General features: G+C 48.1%; 1 protein-coding gene across 1 annotated transcript in view; it reads right to left on the bottom strand.

Annotated features, from left to right (window-relative positions):
- The window catches only part of LOC101648271 (myosin VIIA and Rab interacting protein), a 349,534-nt gene that overhangs the window by 36,969 nt on the left and 292,491 nt on the right, over positions 1–20,074 (bottom strand). The window contains exon 11 of the mRNA XM_004708673.2: positions 18,185–18,424. Coding sequence (XP_004708730.1) covers positions 18,185–18,424 — 240 coding nt within the window. The remainder of the gene's footprint in view (positions 1–18,184; positions 18,425–20,074) is intronic.

Raw genomic sequence — 20,074 nt, 5'->3', positions numbered from 1 at the left:
TTCCTGTGTTTCCAGCTCTGATCTGTACCAGTGTACATGCTCTGGTCTAGCTGGATTTGTAAGGTAGAATTGGGATCATGATAGTGGGAGCGGGGGGACCTTAAAGAACTAGAGAAAAGTTGTGTGTTACAACGGTGATCCACTGCACCCCGAGGGACTTAGGTCTTTGGTTAATAAGTTAAGTATCATTCCTCTGTGACCCGTGAGAAGCTGCCAACTCTGAACCCTCGTGGAGAACACGAGAGCTTTGTCTCTCCCCACTGCCTCCCTCTCTTCTTACTTTATTTAATGAGTTCACAAACCATGGCTGATTCAGAATCGCCCAGAGCAGAAAGGAACTATGAGGGTGAATAGATGGGTTCATTCTTACAGGATGAACAAGGGATTACGATACATTTTATATGGGGATATTCATGCTGTCTTGACGTTCGATCTTCTGGACATAAAAAGCCATTTCCCTTCTTTATCTTATTATCAAATTCATTTTTCAACCTGAAGACTTAGACTTGTTATGCTATTAAAATGTATTTATATAATAAATTAACCGAGAAGTAAGGAATATGAAAGGAATGTAAAATTGAGACCAGTGAACAGACATTAAAAAAATAATTAGGAGATGAGAAAAATCCTTACTATATAATATTTTATGATCAGCATAAGGCTTTTAGTTTTTAGTTACTGAAATAGTTGGTCCCTGCATTACAAGAGTCACCAGTTCTTAAATAGGCTTAGATACTCTAACTCCTGGATTAGACGTTTCTCTTGATAAACTAGAGAAGTAGCTGAAGCTTGAGCTATGGCTTTAACAAATAGAACAGCTTTAGATTTCCTGTTAGTCTCTGGGTTCGTAATGCAGCATCAGGGGACTCAAAGGCTTGGAAGCGGCCAGCCACGGGTCAACCATTGATCTCTGGTGGTCTGGAGGAGAAGAGAGGAGGCCTGGGAAGGATGAAGTAGAGGGAAATCTGGCTGCTGATATGGTAGCCAAATAAGCTGTCTCTCCAATTATTTCTGGGCCAAGTAAGAAACTGTTTTACCAAATGTTATTTCTGCACTTACTATAGTTATAAGTATAAACAAGGGCTCCCCAAATTTACTCCTTGACAATTCCCACCTTTGAGAATTAACTTTAGAAGAGCTTCTAAAACGCCAAAAACTGGAAGGGGGAACCGATCAAAATGATCGACACATAATCACCCCCCCACCCCCCAGACCAACAGAAACCTCGGGGGAAGGGAGACAGTGGTTGGTGTAAGATATGAAAATAGTAATACATTTATAATTTATCAAGGGGTCACCAGGGGGGCAGGGAGGAGGAAGGGCAAAAAGAGGAGCTGATACCAAGGGCTCAAGTAGAAAGTAAATGTTTAGAAGATAATGATGGCAACATATGTACAAATATACTTGATACAATTGATGTATGGATTGTTATAAGAGCTATAAGAGCCCCCAATAAAATGATCTTTTAATTTAAAAAACCCAAAAACAGACATCCAAAACTGGCCCAGATGGATGAACGTGAGACCGGAAAAAAGATAGGATGTTATCAAGATCCTGTTCCTACATTATAGACTGGACCTATTAAGAAACTGTTTTACTAAATGTTATTAAGGAATTGTTAATATTCAGTCCAATATTCTTTTTTTTTCAAGCCTGAAATTTATTTATTTATTTTTCAATAAATCATTTTATTGGGGGGTTCTTACAACTCTTATAACAATCCATACATCAGTCCAATATTCTAAAGAGTTATTTTTTACAAGTGGAGAGAGGCCTTTAATGAACAAAAATTGGACTTTCAAAGTCTGTCTAATACATCTGTCAGATAATATGTATAAATCCATTCTTTACTTACTGACATAGTTAAGTTCCAAAGACCAGGTGGTTACACAACAACTGATGTCATTGTGAAGATGGAGGCGAACCACATCAGATCACAAAACGGAGCATGATGACATCATTACATCATTGCCAACTTATCTCATCACACAACTGCAAGTCACACCACAGCATCACTGCCAACTTGCCTCATGACTTAACTGGAAAACCACTGGGAAGCAAGGCCCCGTCCAGGTGATGGAGCTGTTCCAATAAGGGGCGCACACACTGGCTCACGAATAAGAGAATCTTTACTCATCCTAATAGAGATGTGGACCCTTGAAAGGGGGCAGCTCTAATGAAATACTAGGACCCCCATCTCTGACAAACCCAAATTAGTGTGCCTATTTCTTGGAACTTTTCTATCCTCGGATGATGTGTCTCAATTTGGAAAACTCATTCACAAGTGTCCTGTTATGAGGGCTCAAATTGCCAATGTCCATGCAGGTGGGTTGGTGGCTGAACAAGAAGCAGGGGTTGCTGGCTAAGACTGTATTAGGTAACATAACAACCTTCCATTTTACTTTAGCTCAACACAGATGAGTCTGCACCCTTGAATGCCAGAGGGAAAGCAGAGGAAGACACTGAGGGGTGCATCAAAAAGCAACTCAGTTACACTCAATACCCCCTTATGCCTGATATACCCTTTGTGGTGGTTACATCATCTGGCGTCAATCTGAGAGGATTACGAGTGAAAGGGTGGAGTGCAGCCTGTCGATCAAGATATAACCAATGAGGCCTCTGTGTGGGCATAGCCTTCTCCTGAGAATTCTGGGAACTCCTGTATTTCCTCCTCGGAGGTGGGAGACACTTCTCTCTCTCTGCTCACTCCCTGAGATGACACTCTACTGATGAGACACGTGGCACTACGCCCTGGGAGCTGGCGAAGCCACATGGACCTACCCTGATGCGACCAGACCTCTGGAGCTGGAGAAGCCACATAGAGACCCCTGCCAGCGCTGAGATGCTTACAACGCCACTGGATCCACAAGACTTCCAACCCACTGGCCTGTCATCCTCCTACATTTGGCATCATTGCATGTATTTCATGAGTCTGAGGAGGACTTTATAGATTGGTATTGGACAAATGGGCTAATATTGGACTTATGGACTTGATCTGGACTGGGCTGGGATGTTTTCTCAATATTCAATTGCTCTTGTACATAAAGCTCTTATATACGAGTGTCTATGGATTTGTTTCTCTAGTCTACCCAGACTAAAACACCCCTTGAAGGCATCTTACTTACTTTATGGTATTGACTCTTGGTCCTGTCCTGTTATGCAGACTGGAATGATCCTCCTACTTGTCTATTATTAATTATATTAAGATTAATCAAAGGTAGCCTGAGATGTTTGTTACAACTGCCTGTGCCATGCGTACAATTGTATACTTTAAAGAACCGAGTCCTTAGAATGTAATATGAAATCACACCTATTTATCTTTCATCCCATACTATTCTTCCTTTTATATTCCCTTGGGAGTTTCATTAACATGTAATTAATGTAAAGAACCCTGCTTTGCCTTATTTGGATGTATTTGGGTGGGTCCTCAGGTGAAACACACTCTTAAATGGTCCCTTGCCCTTGCCCTGGCCCACTGTCCTAATCCCAATCAACACACCCTGAAGGTGGGCCCGATGAGCTGCGCAACGTGACAAAAGAGATACCTTTCCTTCAACAACAACCGATATTGCGGAAGCCCCGTAAGCAGTTCTTTCGGAAGAAGGGTGACTCAATGGTGGATGGTCAGCACCCCGTAACATGGTTCTTCATCAAAAGGGAGGATAATAAAGTAAGAAGCTTGGAAATCCAGTGACATTTGGGGCCAGGTTCGGACTGCTTCTGAGAAATCCCAGTGGGGGGAGAACAAGATGTGACATCAGGCTTGTTCTTGGAAGCATGTGCTGTCCAGGGACCTTTCTGATAAGAACATTAACCAAACAAAGATAGCTCAGGCAGTTCTGAGATGGAACACACATGAAACGACTGTTGGAAATGATGTGAAAGAAGATTAGCATTTTCATTCTCATACCGACATCATCGTAAAAAATAATGTAGAGATTGTGTTAGTCTGGGTAGACTAGAGAAACAAATCCATAGAAAATCATATGTGCTTAAGAGAGAGTTTTATGCTGAAGACGAATGTGTACATAAGTAAGTGTGGTGAAGAAAGGCTGATGGTGCCCAGCTATTGAGACCTATAGCGTCTGGGGACTTAAAGGCTTGAAAGTAAACAAGCGGCCATCTAGCCCAGAAGCAACAAAGCCCACATGGAAGCAGCACACCAACATGTGTGATCATGAAGGGCCAAAGGGACCAGGCTTCAAACACCAAAGGCAGGGGGGGATCACATCCTCGTCAATGAGGGTGGCGCGTGATGGAGACCCAATGCCCATCTCTAGACAACTGGACATACCTTGCAGAGGGGTAGTGGGGAGATGAGTCACTTAGGGTTCAGTATAACAATAATGAAACCCACAACCTTCCTCTAGTTCTTATATGCTTCCTCCCCCCAACTACCAGGACCCCAATTCTGCCTTGCAGACCTGGTTAGACCAGATGATGCACAGCAGTACGGATGGGAATTGGAAGGAAACGCAGGGAATCTAGGACAGACGAACCTCTCAGGACCAGGGGTGACAGTGGTGATACCAGGAGGGAAGGGGGATGTAGAAAGGGGGAATTGATCACAGGGAGCTACATATAACCTCCTCTCTGGAGGACGGGCAGCAGAGGGGTGGGTGAAGGGAGACGCCGGGCAGTGTAATATAAGATACAATAATAATTTATAAATTATCAAGGGTGCATGGGGGAGGGGGGAGGAGGAAGGGAGGGGGAGGGGAAAAAAGGAAAATGAGCTGATTCCGGGAACCCAAGAGGAAAGCGAATTTTGGGAATAATGAGGGCAACAAATGTATAGATGTGCTTTACGCAATTGATCTATGTGATGAATTGTATGAGCCCCAATAAATTGATTAAAAAATGATAAAAAAAGAGTTTTATATAAAGGTTAATTGTACATTAAGAAAGCATCCCAACCCAGTCCAGTCCAAGCTCTTAAGTCCGATATTAGCCCATATGTCTGATACCAAGTTATAAAGTCCTCCTCAGACTCATGAAACACATGCAATGATGCCGAATGCAGGCCAGTAGATAAAAAGTCTTTGGATTCAGTGGTGTTGTAAGCATCTCAGTATTGGCAGGGGTCTCTACATGTCTTTTCCAGCTCCAGAAGTCTACTGGCAGGAGACCCTTGGAGGTGCCGTAGTCTTGGGGTTTTGTATTGGGGACTGATGGGAAAACAATGTCCTTTTGGAGGCAGATAGGCTCACGAGGTCTGGGAAATTCAGGTTATTTTCCTTTTTGGCATTGGGCAAATGACTTCACTTCTGCTGGACAGAGATAACAACACTTAACAACTCAAGGAGTTTTTGAGAAGCTTCAAGTAGACAGAATGTGCCAAGTATCCACACAATGTCTGGGCCCAGAGCCCAAGCCCTGGCTTAAGGGGGTGAAAGCCTAGTGCCTTAGACGCTTCTCATTGTATTCAGTGCCCTTGAAACATCTCTCTTGGCCTACATGGTGTTTCAAACCGTGCCTTTTACCGTTTTACTTTTCTTTTTATAACCACAGGAAAACCTTAAACTTTTCTGTGAACCCTTTATCTCCCAGTTTTAATGAGGAACAAGAGTCAAAGGAGCATGCATTTCTCTTTGATAGGTGCAGTCTCAACTCTATATTGATATCTAATAAAAGCAAGGATGTTCACCACCTAGCTGGGAAATGGAACAAACCCAGCCCTCCGAAAGCACTGCCCATTCCCCATCATCCATTTAGTGCCAGCATCTGGGACGCATCCACCGTGTGCCTGGACCCTGTGGGAAATGCAGAGATGAGGAACCTACCTACAGTCCCTGTCCTTAGGGAGCGGCAGCCTGGGGACAGGGACAGGAAGCCCAGCAGCAGGTAATAGCAGAATGCCCTCTCCTGTCCTGTGAGCCACAGACTGCAGACCTGCAGAGGGGACCACCAGGTTCCCGTAAGCATGTGATTTTAGGCCCAGGCTTTCAAGTACAAGAAGAATGTAGGCAAGTAGAGAAATTGTAGAAAGAGAAGCTCAGGGTGCAAGATGCCAGGAGACAGGCCTTGGTGTGGGGTAATGTGTACCAGGCATGGCCCTGGAGCTTAGGGTGCACAGTGGGAGCAAAGAGGACCAAGGAGGCAGGGCCAGGGAGAGTGTCCTGATGCTTTGCTTGGGGTGTTGGGTTAGGTTCCACCAGCACTGAGGCACCGTTGCATGCTCTTGTCACTGTTGTTATCAAAAGTCATTTGCCACAGGCTTAGTGCAGGCCAGCCTCTAGGCAGGCAATGCACATGTGTGGCCTCATCAACCTCTCATCACCACCCTACGATACAGCTACTACAATCACTCTGATCTCAGACGAGGAACTGCCTTGCCCTACTAGGGCTGGATCCACATCCTGATCTGTCTGATTTCAAAGCCCAGCGCCTTAACCTGCTGGTCAGAGCACTCTGCACTTTAGAAAGGCGATTCCGGCCGCTGGAGGGAGAAGCAGCTTTAGGGTTAGAGAAAATTGGAAGTGGGGAGGAAGTGTAGGGGACTATCACTGCTCAAACCAAAGCCACAGGGTCCAAGGTAGGGCAAGAGCGCTGGGGGGCTGAAAAGTGCAATGCTCTCAGGAGATAAGCTAGAGCGAGGATGAAGAGGGGAGCTGGCAAGATGCCGCTGCGCTTTCCGCTGGCGGATCTGCTGGAGCTGATGCTGTCAGATAATCCGGAAGGAGGCCAAGGCGGCTGATGATAGAGGGAAACAATAGCCTCTTTCAAAGCTTTCCTTTCTCCCAACTTAAGGGATGGAGCGATTCCAAAATGCCAAGATGGAAGACTCTTTCGTGTTTGGTCTTTGTTTTAAAGTCATGATTTCCAACCTCAAATTCCCTCCTGGCCCTGGGATGGATGAAGGCACTTTAGGGTGCCGGGGGAGCAATGGGCGTCAACAAGGGTCTTCTAAAGGCATGCGAGGACACAGAGCAAGCTCTCCTGGGGGAACTGCAGGCAGACCAGACAGGCCTTTCAGGTAGCTCGAGACACAGGAGCAACACCTGACCTTCGCCTGTTCTGAACAAGGTTCCCGGGGGATGTCTTCAGGAGGGAGGGAAACAACACAGGCAGGAGGTAAGCTCCCGGGTCATGTGGATCCGGCCCGTGTCAGGTGTGCCTCTAGGTGTCTCATTATTGCCTTCAACCTCTCATGCTTAGTTGACAGGTTCATTCTACTGTTAGAGATGGAGAGGAGGCAGGGCTGGGATTCCATTCCATAGACTCTGTGCGCTCAGGCCCACGATCCTTCCTGGACTGCATGCCACCTCTTCCATGTGCCTATTACCCTGGATCTAAAGGCCTGCAGACAGTGACTGGGAAGGGGGGTGGGTGGGAAGCTGAACAGACTATCAGATCCGTGAATCACACATTGGGACTGGAACAGAGAGAGCCCTTGGGCCATTCTGCAGAGCCCAACCATTGGCATCCACCAGAAACAGCTCACCGATTTGCCGTTTTGTTTTGGCAGTGCCAACAGTCAACATACTCGGCTTCTAACTAAACTGTTGGAGGATGGAGTTCACTCAAAGGAACCTTGGAGGAAAGGCCTGGTGACCAACTTCTCAACAAACCCGAGCAACAAAGACCCTAGGGAGCACCTCTCTGCTCTCACGAACACAGGCCCACTATCAGTCCGAGAAGTGGTGACCCAGATAGACTGAGCCACAGCTATGGAACTGTCAGCTCCACTCAGGGACCAGCCAGCCTTTGGGCCATCTAAAGGTCACCGGGCTGAGCCGCCAAGGGTAAGCAGAGAAAAGACAATGTGCCCCGCGAGAAGCTCTGCTCTCAGTATAATCCAGACTCACAGCCCCGCTGGCTCGTGTTCTGGGCCCAGATCCCAGATAGCTTCTTGGCTTTTGGAACGACTTCCATCAGACCACCAGAGCAAGCAACAGAATCTGTCCCCACATTCTGATTTTATGTGTTTTTCTCTTTTTCAGGGGTAACTAAAGCAGCTCCATATGTCCTCTGAAAGAGTTGACAGAAATCTGTGAGGGAAATGGAATGCGAATCTGTGTCAGTTCTCACAAAACATAAGGCATCCCGTGGATGCCTCTAAAACTCGTCAAAATACATTTTGCACTAGCTCACTCACGCCATACAAGCTCTCCCATGAAAGACAGCTGCACACACCGGCCGAAAGATGCTGGAGCGGGAACCTCAGAAATTAGCATTTGCCAGGGACTGAATTAATTCCACAGAATCTAGTCGAGAACTGAGTTCTTAAATCCCCCAGGTCTTGAGGACCAACATGACTTATTAAATAAGATTTTCTTCTTTTTTAATTTCTTTCCAAACTAGAAATGAATGAAAAAAACAAAACAACTTGACTGGCAGCAATTTAGTTCCAGAATGAAATCAAAGGTCTCGCCCCGTGGTCATTTTTCTGACCCTTCCTTGGGTGGGTCCATGCGTGCCACCCGAGTGGATGTGGCAAAGGTGTGATGGGGAGGTGGAGATGCAGGGTCATTGTCTTGGACCTAACATCACCCTGGCCCTCGCTGAGAAGGTGGGAGCTCCTTTCCTGGAAAAGGAGGTGATGGTGGTCTTCAACCTTACTCTTTCACAATGTTTTTTATTAAGGGAGATGTTGCTGATGTTGATCACAAGCATTTCCCTATGATTGGCAGTCGCTAGAGCGCCAACAAGACGCGAGACATCAACGCACTGGCCAAGTTCACTAGGAAAGAGGTGGTGGGTGGCAATCAGTGCGATCTTGATACATGTCCTTGATATTTCCTCACTGCAATCCTCCTAAAAGCTTCCTCTCTCATCCAGAATAAACCCCCCAAAGTTCCCTGCATGACCCACAAGGCTAGGCTCTCTCTGGACCACATGCCATCTGCCCCAGCTCTTTATCTGTCCTTGAACTTAACAAAGTCAAGTCCAACTTATGGCCTTCTTGCTCGTGTGCCTCTGCCTGGAAAGCACTGCCTTTCAGTATTTCTCTGGCTTTTCCCTTCTTGCTCTTCAGGGTTTTGAAGGTTCTGTCCTTTCTCCAAAAGGTCAGAGAGGGCCTGATAATCCAAGACTCCTCATTCTTCCGACACGCTTCCATCACTGCTTGCTGAAACTTCTCCCTAGCTCTCATCCCTATTTGACACCTCCCCCTTTAAATGGTTACATGTTTATCCACTGTCTCTTCATTCCATTCCTCTACGATGGTTCCTAGGACTCGTCAACAAGGAGTCATTGAATGAAGATACCCACTCTTCACTTAACAACGTGCTTAGGTTCCAAAGAGCAAATGTTATGCCCAAATCTGCGCTGTGCTGAAAATGGAAGACAACATCAGATCACAAGTACCGTGATTATGTTATTACATAACTGCCAAATCACAGCGTTACAGAATTGCTGTTTCACTGAGAATCCTGTCCCGGCCAAGCTGACACATACCCTTATCTATCAGCGCCAGTGTGACTTGCCTAGCACCTTGGAATTTGTATGTTGTTAATGTGCTGAATAGTTGGGACAGATTGTCATTATTGCGCTCAGTTCGAAATATCCAATAACAAGATAGTTGATAAGTAAGGAGGAGGTATAAACGTTGAATGTACTTGGACGCTGGGATAGGCAACATGCCCAAACATCTTTTCAGCTGATTTTATTGCTTGAATTTGGAAGTCAGAGTCAAGAGTATAGGTCACGATAATTTTGTTTTCTTTTAGACAGTATTGGCGATTTTAACCTCTTGCCGTATTGTATTGGTGAGGATTCCAGAACAAGGTTGAATTATAAAGTAATGGAAGGCATCCTGTATGCTGCCTGTCATTCATAGGACTTTTTTTTTTTAAAAGTCTGGGTCTAAAGATGAGCTTGGGGGAGGGCAGGGGTGTGTGTCTGTGAATTCTCCAATTCTAGCCTCCCAATTTACATTCCTTATGCTTTTAGGGAGAGAGGGCTTTGCTTTCATCAAACTCCTAAGCCCTCAAAGGACTAATACATATTACGGTGGCATTTTAACTTCTTATTTCATCAGGAATGATTGTTGAGTTACAACAGCTATGTAGTATTTGGAATTCATTCTTTGCTCAGCAAATATTTGTGCATGCCTACTATATGTCAGCTATCATGCTATAAATCTAACAAGCTAAATCATCTCCTATCTCCTCCCCTTGAATATAGTGAAAAATGTTTGGAGATTCCCTAAATCTGTTTATCTATTTCTAGGTGAAGTGTGACTTGGCCATTATAGATTATTATTTTTCTATGGAGTTGCAAACAATTTGCCAAAACTTTGAGTATTTAAAAAATCCTTTGTGGTGCTTATTTCTCACCCCTGCAGGAAGGGGGAGTAATTTGGCGGTGAGATTTAGGCCAAGGGTTCAAATGAATACAATGAATGTGAATACGTTCTACTTCTTTAGTGATCAAAACTGGTTTAACAGTAGAGGAGGAATTAGCATCATGAAGCCTTGATCAATTTCATTAGGACTAGTAACAGAAGCTTCTTGCTAAGGAGAAAGTGTCTGGCCATTGCCAGTTTCGCCTGTTCTTGTTTTACCAGCTTTTTAGCATCTGTTTTGCTCATTTACTTCGGTAACGAACAGCCGCATAACAATTTTGAAACCATTACAAATCACTCCAATAATTTATAGACACAATTACGTCTTCAGGCCCCATAGTTATTATTTTTAAAGAGTATGTGGACACTGTTTTGAGTAGCAGAGCGCATATTTATGTAAAAGCTCTTCCAAATTCACCAGTCTTTGTCATGTCTTTCTTCCCTCGATAGTCAAACATCATGATGTCCGTATGTTTGTGACTCTCAAGACGTTCTCCGCCAGGAAGAAAGGGTTCTGAAGGTGCTCACCGCGGTGCTTTGAGACAGATGCTTCTTTACGCCACAGAGTTCTCGCTCTACTTTATGTCCACAGAGACGTTGATTTCCTTTTGAAGGGAGAAAGTGTTGAAATGCTGCCAAAGATCCTTTTGGCATCAGGTGAGATGATCACATGCTTGTAAAATATAATGCTGAAAAACTTAGAAGATGCTCAAACTGGTCCCTTGTCTGAGGCCTTAAGTCTCCTGCTGTTACCGATGGCATGGGATTTCCTTCATGCTGCAAAATTCAGTTTTGCTAGTATGTGTTTTGGATTGTGGCATTTGTGTTTGTGAGTTTGCTCAATATATATCTTGGCATATGTAGGTACAAATGTACATGCATGTATAGGCATCTATCTTTTGTTTCTTTGTATTTGTATCATCTCTGCCCAGAAAGGGCTAAATCTTATTTGCTTTACAGAGTTTCAAATACATGTTATCTTCTCTTCTTCCTCTTGCCTGCTACTGCGCAGCATCCCCTTTGCCCAGGGAATCTTCCTTTGGGGCTTCTGTACTGCCAGAGGCAGCTCTAAGCCAGCTCCTTGTTTTCTAGATGTTTCTACTCACAACCTTCCAGAGAAACCTCACCGTTCTCTCATCAAACCATGTCTGTCCGATGTCTCCTTTTACCGCTGTGGTTAAGGCATCTGCTTTCCTTCCAGATAACACCTGTGTTGCACCAAAGGCTTCAAGGAATCTCGTTGTTGGGATCCAGGGAGGTCTTTCCCTAGCACTTGGCTCATTTTTGTTTTTTGTCTCAAGAGGAAGGTGTCTGCTGAAAGCCCCAGGAGTTCAGGAGAGCAGGGGGAGCGCTTGTGTTCCCACCCAGGCCGGCCCTTCCTTCCGTGCACACGTGTTGTGGGGGTGAATAACGCCAGTGACAACATGCGAGAAATGGCACCTCCTCACCTGGTCAAGCACTGTGGACAAGAGCTGCAGCTCTAGGTGGGCAGCTACAGCATCTCGGTTTTCCTGGGGCAGTAGTTAAATAGAAAGTTAGAAAAGAGAGGTTAATTCCTAAATGGATGCAGGCCTGCTGAGATCCGGATAGTTTGGGACACACACGTCTGTATCCAATGCTCCTTTCACCCTCATGCCAAGGGAAAATGAGCACACACACTCTACCAGAAAGCAAAGGTATGCTCATGTGAACGGGCATTCTGGTGTGGGGGGTGGGGCGCATGGTCAAGAACATGGGACTGTCTGTGGTATCACAAAGTCATAGGAGCCTGGTGGTGTAGTGGTTCTGCCCTGGGCTGCTAACTGCAAGGTCAGCTGTACAGGACCACCCAGTGCTCCTCTGGAGAAAGCCGTGGCTTTCCATGCCTGACAAGAGTTAGTCTTGGAAACTCCAGGGGGACGTTTTACCCTGTCCTGTCGGACAACTAGGATTTTGTGTTGCCTAAGGGCAGTGAGTTTAGTTTTGTTTGGATCGTGAGGTTAACCCCTTCTCCCACTCCAAAGTTTCACAAGCACATGAGATGATAGAAATCCAAGGCTCTGGGTCTTCACAGTCAACCGTCACCAGGCCCACTGACCAATATTACACCTCCATGGGGGCATGGCTTTCATGAACAGGGAGACGTCACTAGATGTACACATCGCTCTCTTGTTTGGGGAGAAAGGTACTTATTAACTTAGCCAAGTCTCACTACCTGGATGAAAGAGATTTAATGTGAGAAGCTCTAAGAGGGTGAAAGAAGAACTGAGGGTATAATAGCTCATTGTACCATTGGCTGGTCTTTGAAAGGTCAGCAGCTCAAACCGCCCCAGCCCAGGAGAAAAACCCGGTGGTAGGCCATTTCTACTCTGTCATAGAAGGTCGCTAGGATGCTGCACTGACTTGATGGCACACAGCAGTCATGTAATGGAGGTGTCTGCCCATCTGGGACTCCCTTGCACAAACGAAGCAGAGTGTCCTGTTACTTGTTATAATGATAATAATGCGTTCCAAATAAAAATATTTCCAGGGCATGAGATGGACAAAGTTGACTCACATGTAGGAACCAGAGTCCCCGGGATTTCTTCCACAGACTGGCTAGTGGGTTAGCAGTTAACAAGTACCGAACCATCAGTGTTTGGTTGTTGTTGTTTTGCCATGGAAGCAAGGCTATAATGGTATAAATAATACTGATGCCAGGAGACAAAACTGGAATGTGGTCTTCTCCCTTGTAGTTCTTTGCATTCCTGTAGGCAAAAATAAGTCTAAGAGCCACTGCAGCCAGGAACTTCTTCCAGAAGGGCGGGCACAATGCCCTGCCCAGAGGATGTAGTGGAGCCAATGTTCGCTCTCTGGTTCTGGACCAGAGCCAATGGTCGCTCTCTGGACCACACGGTTGGTTGGGAAGGCTGACCACTGAGGTGTCCTGGGAACCAAACTGTTACTTACAGAAGGAACAGGGCCTTTGGAAACCCAGTTCCCAAGAGGTTTGGGGGCTGACCCCAAAGTCTCCCAGCTTGTATGTCAGCAGATGAAATTCCGACGGCAGCGGCTATGCGCCCCGAATCAGCATTGAGCCTGCAGTACCCAGCCAGAGGGAGGCATTGATGCCAAATGTACGGACGAGTTGGTCCACAGAAAAAGTTGATACCCACTAAAGAAAACCCACCCTGAACCTGGTTTTTCTCAAATGGTAACTCTATTTCTGGGCAGATTTGGAAACTCCAGTTCCCAGAGGAGACGTTCATTCTGCAGTTATTGCATAGATGGGGGTGCAAGCATTCCTCTGCTTGTGCAGCCGGAGAGCAGGGGCATCGGTGGAGGTGGGCAGGCCACACAACGTCCTCATAAAACGCTCAGTATTAACAAGCTGTCCTCTCGGCCACGTAAGGGCAAGAGCAGACCACTGGCACTTGGATTTCCTCAGTGCTTACGCACCACACTGGAGTGTCTGTGAATTGGGGACTCCACGTACATTTACACCTTTTTTGAGGGGGGTACCGTCTTAGTTTGATTTATCCCAGAAGTGCAGGGAAATCTCAAGGGGGTAGGGAATTCATTTGGGCGGGATCGTGGATTGACTGTGTGTCCACTCGGCTGAGCCATGATTCTCGGTGGCTTGGCAGTTACATAATGATGTGATTTGGCCGTTTGGAGTAATGTCACAGTCCTCCTGAAGTGACCAGTCAGTCAGTTGTGAGGGGGCATACGGTGGGATGAAGCACCCTGACTCAGGTCACAGCCCTGGTCTGGAGTAAGGGGAGGTTCCCCGAGAACATCTGGCCATCAACATTGATCTTCACCTCAAAACTCCAAACGCCCTGTCTTTGAGATGATTTGACTCACAGCAAACCCGTGAGACAGGGTGGAACTAACCCCTTTGGGTTGCTGAGACTGTCAGTCTTCACCGGAGTAGAAAGCCTCATTTTCTCCAACCCAGCGGCTGGTGGGTTTGAACAGCTGCCCATTACGTAACCACTTCACTACTGGGGCTCTTTACCTTTAATCTTAGAAGAGACCAAGTGAACGAGAAGCAAGCAGCGGGGAGGCCCCTAACTCCTACCAAGACAGAAGGTCCAGGAGTAGGGTGCACTTTTGGGATGTGGGGTCTCTGCACTGAGACCCTTTCAGATGCCTGGGAAGTGTCCGAGCAACTCTGAGCCCACAGGAGTTGAAAGAAGGCAAGCACCTTCACGCAGGGCTCACAGAGTTTCTCTAGAGCCTGCGCCCTGAGCTTGCCCTGCTGGTTTCCCAAACAACGAGCGGGCAACTTTCTGTTTGTTAAAAGCCACCCACGAGCGGCATCCCTGTTACAGCGGCACCAGACAACGAAGACAGAAGGCAATTCCGGCAAATAGTGAAGAGGGGTGGGGAAATGAGATCAAGGAGGGACAGAAGCCACGGAGACTGGCTCACCGAACAACCCAGGTTATCACTGTGGGTGCCACATCCTAGTGGGGAACTCCAGGGGGGTCAGGGGAAGGTCGGTGTGTAGCTTAAGGCTCAGCCTTCTCCCTCCCCAGGGCAAAGCATCCGGAAGATATATAGACGCTTCCCATCACTCAGTGAGGTCTATTCCCGACAAGCGTCATCCCCTGGTCCTTCTAGCCCAGTGGTGCTCAACCTTCCTAATGCCGCGACCCTTTAATACAGTTCCTTATGTTGTGGTGATCCCCCAACTATCAAATTATTTCATTGCTACTTCATCACTGTCATTTTGCTACTGTGATGAGTCGTCATGTAAATGATAATGTGCTTTCTGATGGTCTTAGGTGACCCCTGTGAAAGGGTCATTTGACCCCCAAAGGGGTCACGACCCACACGTTGAGAACCGCTGTGATAGCCTATCTCTGGCACTGAAAGATAACCTCGGAGCCTTCGGGCAATTGGACTTCTGGTCAGCTGGCACTGCTAAGGCAGAAGGGAGAACAAGGGCAACTTATGGAATAGTGACATTAGCTGAGACACACGCTTCACGTGTGGTGTGTGTGTGTTTGCAAACTGCATGGTTGTGTTTCAGGTTCCGTGTAGGTGCTATCTTGCCGCCTCTAAGGACTATTCCACAGTTCTGTGTGTGCTGAGGAAACAAATGACGTTGAATCACAGGTACGTCATCACACAGCTCCTGTGATCCTGAAGATGTGAGCCCGGGGGCTCTGATGTGGCCTTTGTCCCACTACTACCCCACTCGGCACTGAGAAGCACCAAGTGGGGCTCGGGACCCCAGGCTGACGCTGCAAGTGCCGAGTGGGGAGCATGAGGAGTTGGTCTTTCTGGAGACTCTCCGAGGGTGGGATGCAATTGCACCGCCCGTGCAATGTGCTACACTCCATGCCACACAGTGTAGTCCCGACAACTCTATCACGGGGTGTGATCCTCCCCATTTTACAGCGCAGGCCAAGGCGTGCTTATTCGCAACCACAATGAAGACCTGGCTGGGCCCTGGGCACCGATGAGAGAACTACACACAAGTACAGGACCTCTAGCACATCTGGGGCTGCCGGAGGGCGGTGCGGGGAGGGGGAATACTGGAGGTGCCAAGAAGGGCCTGGGGTGGGGGGGCCGGGAGATCAGTTAGTAGGGTGCACAGTGGGCAGGTCACGGACGTGATCCAGGTAGTGGCAATGGGTCAGACCCAACCAACTTCACAGATTTGTGGTTTGCCTGGTCAGGTTCCCGACTCAGTCTGGCCTTGATGCTTCTCTGGACACCATCCCTCAAAAGTGTTCAGTACAGTAACCCGTATCTCTTTGTGACTATAACCAGGGTGGTCCACAGTCGCATGCCGCAAATCAAACCCGCTGCGATCGAGTCAATTCTAATTCATGGTGGCCCTATGTAGGGGTTCTGAGACTGTAACGTTCCACAGAGAGTAGACAGTTTCACCTTTCTCCTCAGGGGGCTGGGGGGTTTGAACTGCCCACCGGCAGCCAGCAGACCAATGCTGAACCCACAGCAAGACCAGGGCCCCTTTCCATGCCCCACAGAGCTAATAAGATATTGCTTTTGTTCTTTTGTTTCCTAAAAGAAGTTTTGCGTGTCAAGGGCGATGTCTACTTGAACATTTCACTCATAGACTCATGGTTGGCAGGGCTTAGGCTAGATCTAGCTCCGAGGGTTCGAGAAACAGCGACTCTTGTCATCTCATGCTCAGTAAGGGCGGGGCGCAGCCTGGGCGCTTGTTCAGGCCCCGGGGTCTGCCCTTTCCTTTCTCTGCTCACAGGGTGTGGGGAACACATGGTGAGGTTGGTGCTGCATCTCTGGGAGGCGGGGTTCTGGGTGCTGACCCATCATGGCCGGGGGTTGCCGCCGCTGGCACGGGCAAGTGTCTAAAACCCTGGACGACTGGGCAGCCACGGCAGCCAGACACTGGGCCAGTGTAGAGACACAGTGTGATAGTCTTCAGCGGCCATCTGGCCCTCAGCTGCAGTAGACAATGGACTATGATGTGGTACCCAATCAGGTAGCCCAGAGGACCAAAGCCTTTTACTGCTGGTGAAGCCATGGCCAAGGGGGAGGGGGCACAAGCTCAGTTTTCCAATCCACAGGCTTATCAGAGGGCCCAGCAGGTTCATGGGGAGGACTCAGTGGTCAGGGAGGACCCAGGATTAGGTGAAAGGCTGATTCCAGTGCACTGGAGAGCTCAAGGGTCCAGCCATGGGGCTGGACGGGATGGGACTTCCCTCTGGGGGCTGCTCTTGACCACTGGTGGTCATTACCCAGTTGGCCCGACTCCCCACACAGTGCCACCTTTGCTGTTTTGCAGACAAAGGGCTCCTTTGCCCACGAGTGTGGGCCACCTGCAACGCCTTAGCTTACAGAGCACAGGTTCTGAGTCAGTGCACCTGGGAGATATTTCGCTCCCAGAACCCACCCTCCGAAGATGAAACGGCATCGTCAGCCCTGAGAGCATCACACGTGCCAAGAGCTCCGGATGTTACCAGACAGAAGCTCATCTGAGATGCGGGGGAGACAGGGAAGCATGTAGCCGGGAAGGAGCATGTGGCCGGCCAAGCTGGTGCTCCAACCAGAGCCCCGAGATGTCCTCAGCGTGGGCTTTGGGTCAGTACAGTAACACCTCCACCTGGTCCCTTCCAAAGGAGCATCACTGAATCAGCCAACATATGCGAGGCATTGGGCACACAGGTGGCCCTCAGCAAACACGCGTTTCTCCCCCCTCCAGAGCAGGCAGACAGGGGTATCACGCCTTTAAAGCAGCCATGTCTGGCACAAAGGTGCTACCAAGAGAGGAAACCCAGTGGGCAGGACACTGATGTGGGTGGGTGGAATGCCTACAGCCCAGACCTGAGGGGCTAGGTCTAGCTTATGCTGGTTTCAAACAAAACGGTGTCTTTTCAAATGCAGGGGATGACGGAGAGGGGGCTCTGAAGACTTTTTGAAGCGTGGCGACACTTTCATCTCTTGGTCACCTGGGGATTCCACAGGGTCTAATTCGGGGAAGGATTGTGGGGCTAAGACTAACCAAAGAGTTTGAAAATGCTGAAAATAAATGACCCAGAAGGCCACTTTTTAACACAAAGACTCCATCCTATGGAATGGCGCGTGGTCATTGGTGCGATGAGGGAGACTGAAATCCCCAAGGAGAGCGTGCATGGGGAGACAGCAGTGCTTTGACCAGGCAGAGAAAACAGGGGCCCTGGTTATAGACTCAAGGAAGGGCTGTCTTGATGAAGGGTCTTAGAAGATGACGAGGGGCCCTGGATGATGTCCCTAGGACCACCCACCGGTGCTGCTCTCCCCATTGTACCACGCAGCACTGATCCAGAAGGATTCTCATGGGCGAGTACGTTAGCGACAGACCCTGGGGTCCTGCACATCTGTGCACAAAGCCAGAGCCTCTCCCCACCAGCTCAGCGGCAGCACAGTGAGGGACGAGGGTGGCCCCACAGCCCTTACCTTCTTCAGCTCGTCCTGGAGGCTCTGGGTGTTGTCTTGAGAGGTCATACATTCCTTGTGGTTCTCAGCTTCTATCTTGGGCTCGGACTCCTGGTCCTCCCCGGAAGAAGTCTCCTTCTCACTCATTTTCATGGCAAACTCAGACCACCTGTGTCTCAGTTTCTCCTCCGAGCTGCTTGTGCGGCTCCTGGCGTGCTGCGCCTCATTGCTGATGTCAGTCTCCGATGAATCACCCAACACCTACGGGAAAGTCAGAAGCATGAGTCGGGAGGACCTGTGTTCGACCCGGCTGACTCAAGGAACACACCCGGGCGGAGAAGAAAGAGCTTGCTATCAAAGAGCAATTGTATATTGAGAAAATGTCCCAGCCCAGTCCAGATCAAGTCCGTACGTCTGCTATTAGCCCATGGGTCCGACACTAGTGCATACATTCCTCTTCAGACTCACACAGCACACGCAATGTTGCCGGATGCAGGAAGAGCACAGGCCAGTGGATGGAAAGTCTTGTGGATCCAAGGCTGGCGTGGGTCTCCACGCAGCGCTTGAACAGGAAGGTGAAACAGAGAGAGAGAGAACTCTTGGGTGGCTTGTCAGCAGGAAGACTCAGGCAGACGGAGGACGTTCCCAGAATCCTCATGAGGCCATGCCTACAAGGAGGCATCACCAGGCTTTCCTTCCTTGTCATTTCTCCTTTGTCACGTGTGTGCATCTTAGCACTCTGCTAGATAAGCAGACAGGGGCGCACCTGTACTCAGAAAAGGGTTTGGATCCCATCAGGATTTCCATTTACAAGATGTTTAGTAAGTGCTCTCCAGGGGCAGCCCTGTGCTGGTGTGGGCAATGCCACGCTGAGCAAACCTGGCCAGTCCCTGTCCAGGAGGCTCCTAGGATTTAGTAGTGGACACCACCCCCCATCATTCACTCAATCAGAGCTCTATGAACTCTCATGGTGGGAAGTGGGGAGCAGGGAAAGCCAGGGGCCTCAGTCAGCTCTGAAAAGGGCCCTTGGATCAAAAGAGTCTCAGGTTGGGGAGGCCCCCCTGTGGAAATGACACTTGAACTGAGATTCACTGAGTAATCATTACCAAGCCCAAAGGGCGTGTGGCAGGAGCAATATTCCCGGCAGAGCGCACAGTTTTTGAGATGGTGCGAGGTCCTCGTGTCAGGGTGGGTGCATGGCATTCCTTTCACAACGACAGTCCCAACTTAGGAATTACAGACTGGTCCTACTATCATTCAGAGATGGTGCCCAAAGGTTTCCTCTCTGAGCAGCCCAGGGAGCTCCAGGAAGACACAGCGATTAGGACCCCTTCCTATATTCTCGGCCTTAAACTGGACAGAGTGTATTGCATTTTAAAAAGGAACGCCTCCGTGCATGCGGGTCCACTCAAACCAATTCTAGGTGTTTTGTTTTCTTTTTGTGTTGGCCTCTTGGTGAGGCTTGAGATTTCATGGTTTCAACGTTTTCTTCCGAGTCTCCCAAAGAACCCAGAGAATGTTTGCTTATTTTAAAACACAGCCTGGAAGTCACTCTATCTCTCAATACCCACGGGCTCATTGGATTCTTTTTATAAGTCAGAGATACACGATGGAGTCTTTGCGATCTTAGCCTTTTCTGTCTCTTGAAGCATTTCACTACTTCATCAGCCTGGGAATTAGTTTACCGAGACACGTCAACTATCCCCAATCACACGGCAAGAGACTGAGGAACAGAGAAGAAAGATGGCATTGCCTAGAACGATGATTCAGGACTGAAGCACATCATTGCTATTTCGAGTCTCTTTTGAGCTTTTATTACAAAAGAGCCAAGAATTCAAAACTTTACACAATGGCATCAAGAAGAACACGGACAGAGAACAATCAGAGGGTGACTCAGAGGAGGGATGCCGA

Source organism: Echinops telfairi, unplaced genomic scaffold, assembly GCF_000313985.2.
Source record: "Echinops telfairi isolate 266 unplaced genomic scaffold, ASM31398v2 ScPeMD7_4225;HRSCAF=4972, whole genome shotgun sequence".
Taxonomy (NCBI): domain Eukaryota; kingdom Metazoa; phylum Chordata; class Mammalia; order Afrosoricida; family Tenrecidae; genus Echinops; species Echinops telfairi.
This window is presented reverse-complemented; position numbering and strand designations above follow the sequence as displayed.